At 31.9% G+C, this 16764-nt stretch overlaps 1 protein-coding gene across 3 annotated transcripts in view; it reads left to right on the top strand.

Moving 5' to 3' along the window:
• The window catches only part of KIF20B (kinesin family member 20B), a 70004-nt gene that overhangs the window by 40634 nt on the left and 12606 nt on the right, over positions 1-16764 (top strand). For all 3 annotated transcript variants that reach the window (XR_002780746.1, XM_011361593.2, XM_011361592.2), the window contains exons 21-25: positions 1542-1661; positions 3355-3415; positions 10018-10143; positions 10796-10923; positions 12749-12904. Coding sequence is in view for 2 of the 3 variants with exons in the window: in XM_011361593.2 (XP_011359895.1) it covers positions 1542-1661; positions 3355-3415; positions 10018-10143; positions 10796-10923; positions 12749-12904 (591 nt within the window). In the remaining variant the exon portion in view is untranslated. The remainder of the gene's footprint in view (positions 1-1541; positions 1662-3354; positions 3416-10017; positions 10144-10795; positions 10924-12748; positions 12905-16764) is intronic.

The raw sequence follows: 16764 nt of genomic DNA, 5'->3' as shown, positions 1-16764 counted from the left end.
GGTGTTTCCATTGCTTCCTTGTCCTTGTGTTTTTATTTTCTTTATTTTGGTTGGCTTTTATGGCTTTTCCCTCTGGTCCTTCTTGTTTTATGTTATATACTTTGGTTCTGAATCTTTGGCGTGTGGTTACCATTATGTATACATAGTTATTGTATGTACTGGTATGCTTTTATTTTTATAAATGGGATCAACTATATATAAATATTGCTTTTCAATTTATTCCATTTTTAAGTATTTTTTCTTCTACTTATAGAGGTATCTCTTTTTATGTAATGTTTTACCGTATAGATGACTTTTTACCATTATTCTACAGTGGGAATTAAGAGTGTTTTCTATTTTTCAAAATAAACAATGTATAGCATCAATGCTAATAATAATAATAGCATCTGAGTTTACATACATCATCTCATTTAATTCTCAGACAAATGTTAAGAGTAGGCACTGTTTTTGACTTCTGTTATCTGAGTTTACATACATCATCTCATTTAATTCTCAGACAAATGTTAAGAGTAGGCACTGTTTTTGACTTCTGTTGTATGGATAAGGAAACATGCATTAAGAGATATAACTTGTCCAAGTTCACTTAGCTAGTAAGTGGCAGAGCCAGGATGGAAACTGAACCAGCCCAATGTGCATCTTGGTGCAACATATAGTCTCTATTTATTATTGGCTGACAGTTTATTTCTGTAAAATTAATTAGGATGGTGTTTATTGCTATAATTCTATATTTTATAAGAGATAGAAGCAAATAATAATATATATTTATAAATATTTATTATAGTATATTTAGAACATACAGAGGGCCTAAAAAGAATGTAAAAATCCCAGGAAACCAAATCACACAGAGCCATTATTATTATGACATCGCCATGATTATTTTGAAGGAGAACTTTTTTAAATTAATTTTTTTCAATATTAGAGATCTCTAGGATTGGCAAAATGGAAATTGGCTTAAAGACGTACAGAGATTACCTTTGTTTCTCTCTCTTTTTTTTTTTTGGTAAAGATTTTCATGCTAGTTTATGATGCTTTTGATTTCTCTAACAATTTTGTAGAATTAGGTACCGGTAACACCAAAAATCAATTACCCTTGTCTTACATGGGTACCTTTTGATCACATAATTGTTTCATTTTCATTCTCTACGTGTTATTATGAGTTTTAAATGTATATCTTGTATTACTGGATTATATTACTCAATAAACCTTGGAAATGTGAGCCAGTATTTTCCCTCTAGAATGTCTCTGTTGATTTTTCCATAATGATTTTGCTGTTGCATGCAAGGTGCTATGTTGATTCTTTTTTGAGAGAACTTACAGAGTGATATTCTTTAAACTCTGAGTTTGATATGTTGTAAGAAGAAAATTATTTCTTTATATGCATTCTACTGCTGATAATTTGAAACTCATGTAGTATGTTAGAATATGTAATTTTTCTAATGGGTTTTTAAGTGCATGAATCTTTAACCAGTGGCCATAAATTATAAACAATAAAAAGCAATTAGTATTTTAAAAATATTTCATTTGTTTTATAAACATTACAGGTATCTGTTATGCGTGATGAGGAGAAGTTACTGAGGATTAAATTTAATGAACTGGAGAAAAAGAAAAACCAGTGTTCTCAGGATATAGATATGAAACAGCGAACCATTCAGCAACTCAAGGTAACAGTTTTGTTTTTAAAGATAGTTTAAATAGAGTCTGTATATTTTAGTGTCTAAGTAAATATATCAGTGTTTATAACATTCTCTTTTTGACCTTTTCTGGAGTCGAAAAATAAATTGGTTAAAATTAAATAACTACTAGTGATTTACCTCTTGTGAATAGAGCATGGAAAGGGAAAAGTAGTAACTTTACAGTGGAGAAACCTGGCAGACACCACCTTAACCAAGTGTTCAAGAACAATATCACCAGCGGCAAGTCAAATTGATACATGTACTTCCTGATTTGATGTCACCAGAAGGGCACATCTGTGTGGTATTCTTCCCCCAAATTCATTTCCTCAGTCTAATGGTGAGAAAACATAAGACAGACCCAAATGGAGGATGTCCTAAAAAATACCCAACCAGTAAAAACGATCAAAGTCATTAAAGAAAAGTTACCAAGGAACTATCACAGATTGGACACCAAGGAGACATAATGGCTAAGTGCAGTGTTGTATCCTGTATGGAATCCTAGAACTGAAAAAGGGCATCAGTGAAGAAACTCATGAAATTCAAATAAAGTCTGTATTGTTATTTATAGAAGTATAAGAATGCTAATTTCTTTTTTCTATACAAAAATGATTGTTTCAATGTTCTAAATAACAGCTTCACAACTCAACTGCTGATTTTTCTGTGTCCAATGTTAGTTTCTTAATATTTAAATCAATATATCATGGTAATAGAAGATGTTAATCTTAGGGGAAGCTTAAGAGATTATACAGAAATCTCTCTATCTTTGTAACTCTTTTACTAATCCTTTGTAATCTCTGCTGTCTTTGTAAATCTAAAATTATTTCAAAACAAAAAGTAAAAAGAAAATAAAACTCAGGTCTTGTAAAAAATATTTTTTTTAAAGGACAGTTAAGCAAACTTTCTAAACTTTCTAAATGGTTATATTTTACTCCACATCAATTAGTTGGATAAGGCAACAATAAAAGAAAAGTTGTGTTCTTTGTATGTTTGCTTTTTAGTGAAGCAAACTAATGAATATTCAGGTATAAACGTTTGATTTAAATTTTTAACTAAATATAATACTAATAAAGCAATCTGTGTTCTCATAATACGATTCAGAGATATACAGTTTCTGAAGTGATCCATTCTAAGACTTATAAAGTGAGGAGATAGTGCTGAAGTTAGATGAAATAAGTAGTGAGGTTGGATTACCTGACAGGTTAAAATTAGAATTGAAGGATTTCCGGTACGCATAATTTAATCTTACCTCTTAAGACTCTGGTTATTTTTCAAACCTTCCATCTACTTTCCATGTAGGCAATGGAGGGTTCTATTTTTCTGTATTTTGAATTTACTGATAGGAAACTGTTTTTTGATTTTTCTTGTTCCTCCTTTGTTAAATACTTAGTAAACCTCCATGTCCTTATTTTTGCTTTTTATAGTGAACACAGTAGCTTAAAGTGTTAAGTAAGATGACTGGGCAGTAACTTTGAGATAGTATAAAAATATAAAGTTATTATTTTTTTCTTATTACACTCTCACCCTTCCCTTTTCTCCACGGTAAAAGAAACTTGGAAACTTGAGACTAATAGCCTTGTGGGAGACAGATTTCAAACCTATTATTGAACCTTGTTTTTAAGTTCCACCATTAAATATTGTGTTTGTTACATTTGCATTTAATTCATATTCTTTCATTTTGCAGGAGCAGTTAAGTAATCAGAAAGTGGAAGAAGCTATACAGCAGTATGAGAAAGTATGCAAAGGTCAGGAGCAAACCACTACTTGTAGTACTAAAATGACTGGCAAAGTAGTTATAACAACAGTTGATTTAGCATTTTTCTTTGAAAATTCTAAAGTAAAGTAAGGGCAGCATATGCTCATCTGTAACTTTATCAAAAGAGAAAAACATTGATTCTGATGAGTAACTTATCAACAAGTAACTTTATGCTTGGAAAAATAAAACATTGAGAAATATTCAGTCAAAGCAACATTGATTTCTGTTTCTATCTAGGTAATGGCCATTATTTTTGAAAAATAAAGACAGTCAGAGTTACATAGATCACAAATGAATGGAATAGATTTCTAGACAAAATCATGTAAAGAATATAGTTCAAATGAAATGTCTTTAAAATTATATTTTATGAAGTTTTTAAAAAACATTTATTTAGTTTCAAATTGTATGTGCTGAATTATTCTTTTTTAATTCAAATTGTATTGATTTTTTATTTAAAATGTTATAAAAATACCTTTGTAGATGAAATCTATGTATTTCTGTTCGTAAAATTATGCTGATTCCTTCCTATCCCTCACCCCTTAACAAAAAATTGCATTTTCAGTTCCTGAGGCTTTCCCTGGCTTCTGTGTTTCTTTTAAATACTGAATGCTATTCACTTGGCTATCTTAATAAGTTAAATTCTTTTTTCAAAAAAAAATTGAGATACAATACATATACCATAAAATTTACCCTTTAAAAGTGTACATTTTAGTGGATTTTAGCATATTCGCAAGGTTGTTCAAACACTACCACTATCTAATTCCAGAACATTTTCATCACCCCCATAAGCCAGTCACTGTCAACCACTAGTCTACTTTCTGTTTCTCTGGATTTGCCTGTTGTAGACATTTCATGTAAGTGGTTCATAGAATATGGCCTTTTGTGTCTAACTTTTTCACTTAGAATGTTTTCAGGTTTCATCCATATGGTAGCAGGTGTCAGTACTTATTATTTTTTATGGCCAACTAATATTCCATTGTATGAATAGACCATATTTTATGTATCAGTTGATAATATAGATTGTTTCCACTTTTTGGCTTTTATGAATATTTGTGTACAAGTTTTTGGGTGAACATATGTTTTCAATTCTCTTGGGGCTATATATCTAAGAGTGGAACCACTAGGTCACATGGTAACCGTTTGTTTAACTTTATGAGGAACTGTTAAAGTTTTCCACAGTAGTTATACTTCTACCAGCAGTGGATAAGAGCTCCAGTAGTTTATATTTCTACCAGTAGTGGATAAGAGCTCCAGTTTCTCCACATTATTATTAACACTTGTTACTTTTTCATTTTTAAAGTCATATCTTTATTTGTTTCTTAAGGCTACTGTAACAAAGTACCATACTAGGTAGCTTAAAACAATAGATATTTATTCTCTCACAGTCCTGAGAGCTAGAAATCCAAAACAAAAGTATTGATATGTTCCTTTTGAAGGTTATGGGGAAGAATCTTGTCGTTTCTAGTTTCTGGTGGTTGATGGCAATGTATCAGCATAACTCCAGTCTGCCTTTGTTTTAACATGGCCATCTTCACTCTGGGTGTGTCTGTCTTCTCTCTATGTATTTGTCCAAATTTCATTCCTCTTGTAAGTATATCAGTCATATTGAACTTAGAGCCCACCTCAAAGACCCTATTGCAAAGACCCTATTTCCAAATAAGGTTATATTCATAGTGGGTGGACATAAATTTTTTGAGAATATTATTTAACATAACATACTGATAAGTTATAAAGTAATGTGTCATTGTGGTATGTCATATGTGCATTTCCCTAATGACTAATGATATTGAGAGTCTAGTCTTGAGCTCCTGGTCATTCGTACATCTTCTTTGGCTAAATGTCTCTTATGTCCTTTGGCCATTTTTAAGTTGGGTTGTCTTTTTATTATGGAGTTGTTAAGAGTTCTTTTTATGTTATAGATACTAGACCCTTATCAGATGAATGATTTGCAGATGTTTTCTCCCATTCTTTGGGTTGTTTTTCACTTCCTTCATATGTCCTTTGATGTGTAAATGTTTTTAATTTTGGTGTAGTCCAATTTACCTATTTTGTTTTGATTGCTCATTCTTTAGGTGTGTGTCTAAGAAATGTTGCCTATACCAAAGTCATCTAGGTTTTCTTCTAAGAGTTTTATAGTTTTAGCTCTTATATTTAGGTCTTTTATCCATTTTGAGTTAGTCCATTTGAATATAATTTTGTGTTTTGTGAGAGGTAAGTGTCTAACTTAGTTCTTTTAAGTATATGGAGACCAGCTCTCCCAGCACCATTTACTGAAAAGACTGTTCTTTTCTCTCATGTCATTGTTTGTGCACTTTTGTTGAAAATCAGCTGACCATGAATGTGAGGGTTTATATCTGGACTCTTAATTTTGTTTCATTGATCTACATTCCTATCTTTATGCTGGTACCACACTGTATTGTTATTGTAGCTTTATATAAATTTTTAAATGAGAAGTGTGAATTCTCCCACTTTTGTTCTCCTTTTGCAAGGTCGTTTTGACTATTTTGGGCTTCTTGAATTTGTACATGAATTTTAGGATCAGCTTGTCAGTTTCTGCAAATGAGCCAGCTGGTATTAATGGGGATTGTGTTAAATCTGAGGACCTATTAGGGGAAATTGCCAACCTAACAATATTAATCATGAATGTGGGGTATCGTTTCATTTAGCTAGACCTTCTATAATTTTTTCGATGATTTTTTTTAGTTTTCAGTATATAAGTTTTGCACATCTTTTGCTAATTTGTTTCTAAATATATTATTCTTTGTAATGCTTTTGAAAATGGAATTATTTTCTTAATACCATTTTTGGATTGTTCATTGCTAATATATGGAAACATAATTGTTTTGATTATATTGGTCATGTATCTTGCAACCTTGCTAATTTATGAGCTCTAATAATGTTTTCTTTCCTTTTTTTTTTGTGGATTCCTTAGGATTTTCTATATACAAGATCATGTCTTCTGCAAATAGAGTTAGTTTTACTTTTCTCTTTCCATTCTTTTTACCTTTTATTTTTCATTCTTGCCTAATTGCCCTGGTAAAACCTCCAGAATAGTGTTGAATAGAAATGGCGACAGTGGACATCCTTGTTTTGTTTCTGGTATTAGGAGGAACTTTTCATTCTTTCACCATTATACATAATGTTAGGTGTGGTGTTTTGTAGATGCCTTTTATCATGTTTAGTTCCCTTCTGTTCCTCATTTGTTGAGTATTTTTATCATGAGAGAGTGTTGGATTTTGGCAAATGCTTTTTTTTGCATATATTGAAATTATCATGTGATTTTATTCTTTATTAATACAGTGTATTGTACTGATTGATTTTCATATGTTGAACCAAACTTGCATTCCTGAGATGAATTCCACTTGGTCTAGTGTATAATGCTTTTTATATGTTGCTAGATTCAGTTTGCTAATATTCTGTTGAGGTTTGCATCTATATTCATGGGAGATATTGTTCTATAGTTTCCTTTTCTTATGCTGAGTGGTTTTGGAGTCTTACTGAATTCTGAACCTGAATGTCTCTTTCTGCCCAAACTATCTTAACTTTATTATCTATGTTTCTACTATGGATCACTACTGTTTCTAATGTTTGGACCAGGGATTAGCAAATGGCTGCCTCACTAAATCCAGCTTACTGCCTAATTTTGTAAATAAAGTTTTATTGGAACATAACAACGTATTCTCTTCTGTATTATCTGTGGCTTTCACATTACAGTGGCAGGTAAATAGTTGTGACAGACCTTAAAATAGCTACTATCTGACACTTCACAGAAAATGTTTGCCATCCCTGGGTTTAGACTCTAAATATCATTTCCCCTCGCCCTCAGATTCAGTACCTAAATTCCGTTACTACTTTTTCCTAGTGACTCTTCATATTTGTCCTATCCCTTTGCCAGGCCTTATATCAAACTCACTCTCTTGATAGCCACACAGATGGATTAATTTTTTTCTAAAACTCTGTGTTATTTTCCTATTAAAAGTTTTCAACCATTTCATATTGCCCACACAATAACATTCACTCTCTCTCTAGCTTTACATTCCAGTCTACCTTTTCATCACCTAGTATTGCATAACTTTTTGTTATGGCCACACTAATTTGTTTTGTTCTTAATCTTACCCTGCTCCATTTTGCCTCTGTTCCCATGATAAGCTAAATAAAAGACTACATTTCCTTTGGAAATGTATGATCTCAAGAAAAACACCTCAGCAGAAATTGCTAACTAAAACAATGAGTTTTTATAGATTGGGGAAATGTTGAGAAACTTTTCCATATAGCCATATGCAGATCCACCTTATCTCCCCCTTCCTCCTTTTAAACCTCTTTCTTTTTAAAGGCTACGTAGTATTCTATTTTATTAATACTGAAATATCAATTTATTTAATATGGCCTCTTTTTTTAAAATGGAAAATAATTTATTGTAAAAAAGCCTTAAGTAATCTGACAAAATTGGTTAGGCTAGAGGAAATAAAACTGATTTTAATATGTACACAAGAGAACACTATTGCAAGGAATAGAATCCTTCCTGTGACCAAAGACATGATGTTGATCATAAATGAAACATATTTCAGAGTTCAGTAAAGGGAATATTATATGCTAATTTAAGGTACACTTTCAATTGCTTGTAAAGTTGAGATAATGATTCCAACCGTCTTAAGTTTTTCCAAATTTTAATTTAAAGAGAGTCAGAAGGTCAATACTTGAATACCCTTTATTATATACACTATTTTTTAATATTTTGCCATATTTGCATCTCTTTTATCTCTCATATATGTATATATTAAACTGAGCAACTTAAAAGGTATTTGCATGCATCAGTGGTACTTTATGCATAAATACTTTATCATGAAATTTGTAAGGTAAAGACATTGTCTTACATAAGCACAATATCATCATATCTAAGAAAATTAACAGTCAGGACATTTTACAGTCTAGTCTTTGGTAATATGACCTCTTTTGATGAAAAGATTTTTTCAGACATTTTTGTTATAGACATCACCATGGACGTTTTCGTCTTTGTGTACATATGTAAATATATTTATAGAGGGAATTTCTAGCAATGTAATTGTTGGCCCAAATGATGTGTATTTGAAATTTTGAAGACTATTGCTATTCTGCCCGTCAAAATGGCTATACTAGTTTATATTCACATAATAGTATGTAAAGTGCCTGTTTCCCCACATTTTGCCAGTATTACATGTTACCAAACTTTAAGCTTATTGCCAGTATGATAAGTGAAATGGTATCACATGATTTTAAGCTTTTGTACTTGTTTTGTAGACATCTGGTATTCTGAAATAAAGTTGAACTATAACTGAGTATTTCTAATCTAGGGTTTTGCATGACATTTATGTGTCATTTTTATCGCTAGCTCGTGTAATGTCCCTTCTTCTTTGTACTTGTTCTCAAATGTTATGCTTAAGCCTTTCCTCCTTGAATCCTTCCTAGGACATTATAGCTCTCAGTGATCCTCTCTCCTGAATGTTAAGCACTTGACTGCTCTTTCATTCGACAGTCACTTATTTAGCTATAACTCATAGCTATCACTATGATGAGATATCTGTCTCATAGCTGTCTTTATGTTGCTTTATTTTTTGTTTTTGTTTGTTGCATATTTCTGGATTCTTTCCTGAAATAAAATGTTAATTATTGGAGGCATCAACTGATAATGTAATTCTCTTTTTTCTTTTACTGCTCCTGCCTTTCAGATAATAAGCGGATAGCCATTGGCAGGTTATTGGTGTCTTGGGACTTTACTAATTGATAACTAGATATTTAAACTCTTTCATTCTGGTCCTCAAATTTAGTGCAAAATATAGAGTGGAAGAGGAAAGGGATTCTTAAAATAAGCTTATAAAATTACTTAATTGTATAATATGAATATATTTGAAAATCATGCTTTTTGAAAGGAGTTGATATGATAATACCAAGACTCCTTTCATTTTAAGACTCCTCTTAGAATTAATACATCAATAGAGAGATATACTGAAAATTACTTATATGAGTAAAATTGTTTGTAAAGCATTATTGTCATTTTTCAAGGGCTGGAAACAGTAAGGCTGGTCACACAGTCTTTTCTGAAGAACTGGTTTTAAAAACACTAGAAATAAGTATTTCACTTTGAAATTTTTTCTATAAAACAATTATTGAGATTTAAAAACAAGTCAAATTGGGATTGAGCCTTTTTTGTTTTTAGGAGATAAAAGTTTTAGTTTGAGAATATTAACACTAAAAATAAGTGTTTTGCCAAATAATGTCTTTTTCTAAATCCCAAGATATGTGCTTATTAGTATAAATAGTTTTATACTTTGAAAATTTGTTAATTTTATCTAAAAAGATTTCTTTTGCATCTATCCATCCATTCTTGTAATCCTCCAAGCATCCACCAGTACATCAGATATTTATTTGGTGCTTCATGTATGCCAGTGCTGTTCTAGGCATTGAGAATGTAGCAGTGAGTAAGATAAAGTTTCTGTCTATATAGAGCTCATATTCTATTATAGTTAATAAAAGTGTATTTTAATTTTAGAAGAACTCAAAAATTGGATATCTATATTTAGATGTAATTTCTAAAATGTTCCCCCCAATTTTTAGATCTAAATGTTAAAGAAAAAATAATTGAAGACATGCGAATGACACTGGAAGAACAAGAACAAACTCAGGTAGAACAAGATAAAGTGCTTGAAGCTAAATTAGAGGAAGCTGAAAGTCTGGCCACAGGTAAAACAAGATTACTTAAATATCCAAGGCATACACGTCCATTTTCTTATTTTCCTGGATATCATTTAAAGTAGCATTTATAATAATTCATAATGAAAAAGTATTTGTGTTTTTGGAATATCTTGTCACTTGCCATTTTCCAATGTGATAAAAAATGTTTTATCTAAGTAAAATTGTATATAGTAAAGAAAGAAGAAGGACATGTTCATAATAACTGGATGATAACTTACAGTATTCTCTAGACATTAAGAATAAACTTTCAACAGTTTTAAACCTCTAACTAGTTCTTAGTATCATCTTGTATATTTATCTCAATATCAATACTCTAATTTTGTCCTTCAGAATATCATCACAGTTTTTTATTTTTGAGAACTACATTGTTTCCTCTATAATTAATGTTGACATTCGTTTATACTGTATACTTTGATTACTATTCAGTGGGTTTCCTAGAGGTCCTTGTAGATCCTCTTCTCTAAGAATCTGGTAAGAACTCTTAAAAATGCAGCCCTTGTATAGTCTTAGTTCTGTCTTGGTCTGTGTTCTTTTCCTGGATTCTGCTGATTCTTGTACAGAGCCCATGCCTCATATATCTCTAAATGTTATAACTTTTTTTACATGTGCTTTTAAAAATAATTTTATGTTTTCAAATCAGAATTGGAAAAATTGAAGGAAAAATGCAAAGATCTGGAAACCAAAAATAATGAAAGGTCAAGTAAAGAACTTGAGGATAATACAGATATACTTAGTAAAAAGCTCAGTAAGCTTCAAGATGAGTTACAGGTATGATTTTATTTATATATGTATGTATCTGTCTATATATTATATTTCTCATGAGAGGAGAATTCAGTAAATATTTTATAATTAATTTAGATATGGGTAAAATAATTCGTAGGAAGTGTTACTATATTGATAATAATTTTTTAATATACATTGAAATGACATAGGGAGGAATTTCCCAAGATTCAAAGTACTAATTGCCAAGGAATATACAGTGGTTGGATCTTCAATTTTATATTTTATGTATTTAATACTTAATACTTTCATACTATACCTTATGTCTTTGTACCTATTTTTCTACTCCTTAAGCTTCTTACTCATCAAATATGGTTATGGAGAAGATGACTATTAGGAAATGACTATTTAATTATTGTCACAATATATAATTATTAACTTGGAAAAGAATAGAGTTGCGTATATCTGGACACCAGAATATATTTGAAACCATACTATATAGAAGATATTCTGTTTTGCATTTATATTTTTTCCATGTTCAACTCTAACATACTATGTATAAAATACACCATGTAGGAAAAATTTTTTTAATGAGAGTTACCAAATACTACTTAAAATTTTGTGCATCAGAAGTTGCATTCAAAACTAGATTTGAGATTGAATAAAATATAATAATGATTTTGAAATGTTTGCTGCATCTAAATTATTTTCTTAATTTCAGGCTATCCATAATCAGATACTGAACAAATACAAAAAATTACTTTCTTTTGTAACTTAATTGTATATTCTAGAATTACCCTTTCCACTGTGAAAATCCAAAAGAAACTAGAACAAAGTAAATACTCCATTAATTACGAAAAAATACATTAACTGTATTGAGAATGTTCATATTAAGGAGTATTGGTATGCTTTGCATTGTTCTCAAATGATATAATCACTTATCTTAGATTATAGCCTTTGTAATCCAGGAATGGACTGTCATAGCTAATCTAGTACAGTGGTTTTAGAAGCTTTTAAAGCAGTGATATATATCTATATATATTTCAGTGGTATTATTGTTTTTGTTTCAAATGAGGTTTCACTTGGATTTTGAATGTATAAATTAGATAGATGCCTTTGAACCCAAAGGATACGTGGAAGCCACTTTGAAAATTACTAATGAACTGCATTCTCTGTACAGCTGTTCTCAATGTTCTTTAAACTAATAAATGTCCTGAAACCCAAGTTATGTTTTACTTGGCATCCTGTATACCCAGGAATATTTTATTTTTGGAACCATACAGTTAGAAATGACCATCACAAACCAAGGGTTGCTTTTTTTTTCCTTTCTGCATCTCTCATTTTGGGTCTCTAACTCTTTCAGAAATTTAAATTGTTTATTTCTTCTTACACTCACTGATGAAAGAAAGTTCTTAAATAATGGACTTCATAACAAAGTAAAGTTCATAAGGGAAATATTGTATAGCAGGGGTCCCTAAACTCCAGGCCGCAGACCAGTACCAGTCCATGACCTGTTAGGAGCTGGGCCGCCCAGCAAGAGGTGAGCAGCAGGTGAACAAAGCTTCATCTGTATTTGCAGCCGCTCCCCAGCACTAGCATCACTGCCTCAGCTCCACCTCAGATCATCAGGCATTAGATTCTCACAGGAGCACTGGTCCCTGGTGCCAAAAAGGTTGACCACTGTATAGGAAAGCAAACCAGCAACATTCATTTTATAATCTGAAATAAACTCTGATCTTGTCATTGCTGAAAGAAAAGCATTTAAGCTTTTAAAAAAGTGAAAAATAATGGGGTGTATGAAAATGGTATAAAAATCATTTTATTATCTACTTTTTAAGCATGTGATAGTTATCTGTACTGTTTATATATACAGGAATCTGAACAGAAATATAACTCTGACAGAAAGAAATGGTTAGATGAAAAAATGATTCTTATCACTCAAGCAAAAGAAGCTGAGAATCTACGAAACAAAGAGATGAAAAAATATGTTGAAGACAGAGACCGTTGTTTAAAGCAACAAAATGAAGTGGTTGGTAGCAATTATACTTTCTCTTTGATGTATTTCACCTGCTTTCTTGGGTATGTTAAATTATCCCTAGGATTCTTATCAATCTCTGCATGGTTGACTGTTTTTATTTTTTAAAGGCAGCTTTTTTTGTGTGTTGTGAATGAAAAAGGGCCTGTGTAATAAACTTGCCAAGCTCAGCGGAGGGCACATAGTAGGCTTGAGAAGCTCAGTGACCAGAAGTTAACCACAGGATAATCTTATTACTGATTCCTAACTGGGCAGGCCATGGCAGATGGATAGTCACTTCCCAGGTGTATAGGTTCCTTAGCAAAGGTCATTCTTCACCTTAAGTGAGCTCTGTCCATTGTTCTTATGCAGCTCAGGTAACATACCTTTAAAATGTCAGAGTAATTTTCTTTTCTAGACTTCTAAGGCACAGCCACAGGCACCAGAGCACAAGGCCCTCAGTGCATGAGACCACAGAACCCCTCATTGTTACTTTGTTCTCTGAATACCATCTCTGTGTGCTGTAAATGTTATTAACTATCCTGTACCCACCAATGTAAAAGAAGTATGTGTTTCTCCATTTTGCTTTTTATCCAATCCTAGAGACTTCCCCACTTTCCTATCTCCTGCCTCCTTAATCTTCCACAATGGATTTCATGTACCTTTCATCTACTAACATTTTCTCCTTTGATTCTAATGTGTAAAAGGGACTGCAAAACTGCCATTCTCCTGAGCATTTTCTCAATCCATTGAGATCTTGTTTCTGTTCATGTCCTTAAAAATTCAGCTCTAACTTTTATAATAAATAAAAATTTTCTCTAGGTTTTAAATGTTCTTTTGTTGACACAAGATGACTCTTCTGTCCCAATTTATCTTATAGTTCACTAATGTTCTTATTTTAACTTTTCAGCCTAGTAAGCAAGTTGAGGAAACACCTAATTTCTGTCTAGATACAGAACTTAAAAATCTCTTCCTTTTGCTTGCCACAGGATTATTTGTGGATTATATTGTAAAACTTTTTTTTTTTGTATTTTGAAGTATAGATTCTACTAACATGGTATGTATTATTATCTCATATGCCAGTTTTGTCAGGACTTTTTTTTACAGTCAGCTAGTTTCTAGCAGACTATAGGTAGAAATAGCCTTCAGTTTTACATTGACTAGCTTTATGTCCTATAGCAATTCTATCTTAGTTTGTTTTATTTCCTCCTTGTTTAAACTGACAGCTTAATCTGTTTGACACCCAATGTTGACCATCAGAAAAAAGAGGTTCATTGATCCTAGAAAAACTATTGAGCAACACATTAATATCTTTAAATGAAAAACTGGCTCTCTATTTACAGTGATAGTAATTTGGCAGTAATTGCATTGTCATCCGTTGGTATTTCCTTTGTTAATGAGAAAATTTTACTGATAACAGATAAACCTTATAGTGAAAACAGGAATATTAATTTTGAAAAGATTAAAGATGATTTTCCCCACTGATTTTTTAAAACATTTTCACCTTTTTATTTCAAAATCATTTTATTTACCGGAAAGTTATGTAACTAGTAGAGAATTCCTGCATACCCGTCACCCAACTTGTGATGTTAGCATCTTATGTAACAACAGTGTAGTGATCAAAACCAACAAATTAAAATTATTATAGTACAGTTAGCTAAATTATAGATCTTACTAAAATTCCACCTGATTTCCCACTAATATTTTTTGTGGGTTTAGGATCTAATCCAAGATACTACATATTTATTTGTCATCTTTCCTTAGAGTCATGACTCTTTTTGTCGTATGCCAAATCATATGACAAATACTTAGACTAATACTTGTCATTACTAAAGCTCTGAGATGTCAGGATGTTCGTTTTATGTGCCAGCTTCATGTGATTGGAGGTGTGCCTTCAGGAAGTGCTGGTTTAAGCAGGATTCTGATGCATCTGTAGTAACAAGAAAGGTTCTTGCTGGTTCTCTGTTCCTGTGCCACAGCCCAACACACTGTTCTGAGCAATAGTAAGATTCAAGAAATGAAACTAAAACTGTTGGCTGTCATAGACACTCCAATTCCAAACCAGGTATACGGCCACTTCCTTTTCCCAGTCAGTAGTCCATGTGTCAGCAAGTAAAGCTACTTTGAAGTTTTAATACTAGAGGAAGCTAGCTGCTTCCTTTTCCCATATATTTCTTTATAATCATACCTAGGATAAATGTGTCTGCCATATTTAAGAAATAAATTGTTGACTTTTTAAGTTTTTTAAATTGTAACATATAACAGTAAGTAAACAAAACAAACATAGTTCAGTGAATTATTATAAAGCCAGTACCCACTTAACTGTGACCCCGTTCAAGATAAAGAACATTGCCAGCACCGCAGAGGCCATCTCTTCTACTTCTTTCCCAATGGTAGTAACAATTCTTTTAATGTTTTAGTTTAATTCTTTGCTTTGGGCCATTTTTGAATTTTACATAAATGGAAACAATTTGTCTGTTCCTAGCTTTTTTCATTCAGTGTTGTTTGTGAAATCATTAATGTTATTTTATGTAGTCGGAGTTAGTTCATTTTCATTTCCAAATGTTTTCAGCGTATGACTCTACCACAGTCTATTCATTTTAATGTTGTTTAATGGTTATTTCTTGTTTGGGGCTGCTGAATAAATTATACAAACATTTGCGCATTTCTCTTAGTACACATGTGCATGTATTTGTTGCATATTTAGCTAAGAATAGAATTGCTAGGTATAGGGTTTACATATGTGGAACTCTAGTAGAATGCCACATTGACTTTCAAAGTAGTTGTACTTATTTATACTCCAACTGATATTGTAGTTGCTGTATAGTCTCACCAACACATGGTGTTATCAGTCATTTTTTATGGCTTTGATGTGCTTTTCCCTAATTAGTTAGGTTGAAGATGGTTTCATTTGTTTATTTGTTCTGCTTTCACATGTCCCTTTGCATACTGTTTTCTCTTGAAATGTCCAGCTTTTTCTTGTCGATGTAGGAGTTGCTTATACTTCCTGGACAGGAACCCTTTGTCTGTAATGTATAGCAAGTTCCCTCTTTTCTAGTTTACTTTTTTACTCTCTTATTGCCTTTTTATGAAGAATATATAATTCTTGAACTTATTTTAGTTTATTTTCCCAATCTTCTCATTAATGAACCCCAAGGATGTGAAGATGTTCTCATACTTAGACCATAGAAATGATTTTTGTGTTGATGTGAGATAAGAGTGAATGGAAGCAGAGTTTGCCACCCCAAAATATGCTGCTTTAGGATATTGATTATTTTTAAAAAACATAAGACCTGGGAGAAGCTGTGAAAACCAAGTCGAAATTACCCTTCATAAAAGGACATTTACATTTATAAGGGCAATTTCCATTTATAAGGATGTTCCTCTCACTCTACCAGGCCTGCTATCTTTATGGATGGAAAAGGCAGGATTTAACTCTGCATAACAATCTCACCGGTATTCACACTGCTTTTTCTGGTGACTTCCTTAACTGAGTCTCCTCCCCCCACATTATTTATCTTTAGCTGGGACGAGATATTTAAGGCGATGACTTCTGCCATCTTGCAAGTTAGTATTCCTGGGTCTTTCCCATGTTTGCAGGAGGCATACATGTTAGTAAACTTTGATTTGTTTTTCTCCTGCTTATCTGTCATGTATTGTTTATTAGTCCAGTCAGAAGAACTTGAATGGAAGAAGATAATTTTACCTCCCTGACAGGGGTCAAGGCTGGTTTTTTGTCGTTGTTGTTGTTTGTTTTTTTAATGTAGATCACCAATTTTCCTGGTAGTGTTTTTTGAAATAACTGTTTTCTTTCCCACTGCTTTGCAACTTTTGTCATAAATCACTTGTCCAAGGATTAATTTTTATAATATGGT

Source organism: Pteropus vampyrus, unplaced genomic scaffold (assembly GCF_000151845.1).
Source record: "Pteropus vampyrus isolate Shadow unplaced genomic scaffold, Pvam_2.0 Scaffold68, whole genome shotgun sequence".
In the NCBI taxonomy this organism is placed as follows: domain Eukaryota; kingdom Metazoa; phylum Chordata; class Mammalia; order Chiroptera; family Pteropodidae; genus Pteropus; species Pteropus vampyrus.
Note: the sequence above shows the minus strand (reverse complement) of the source record. Positions and strands in the feature narration are given on the sequence as shown.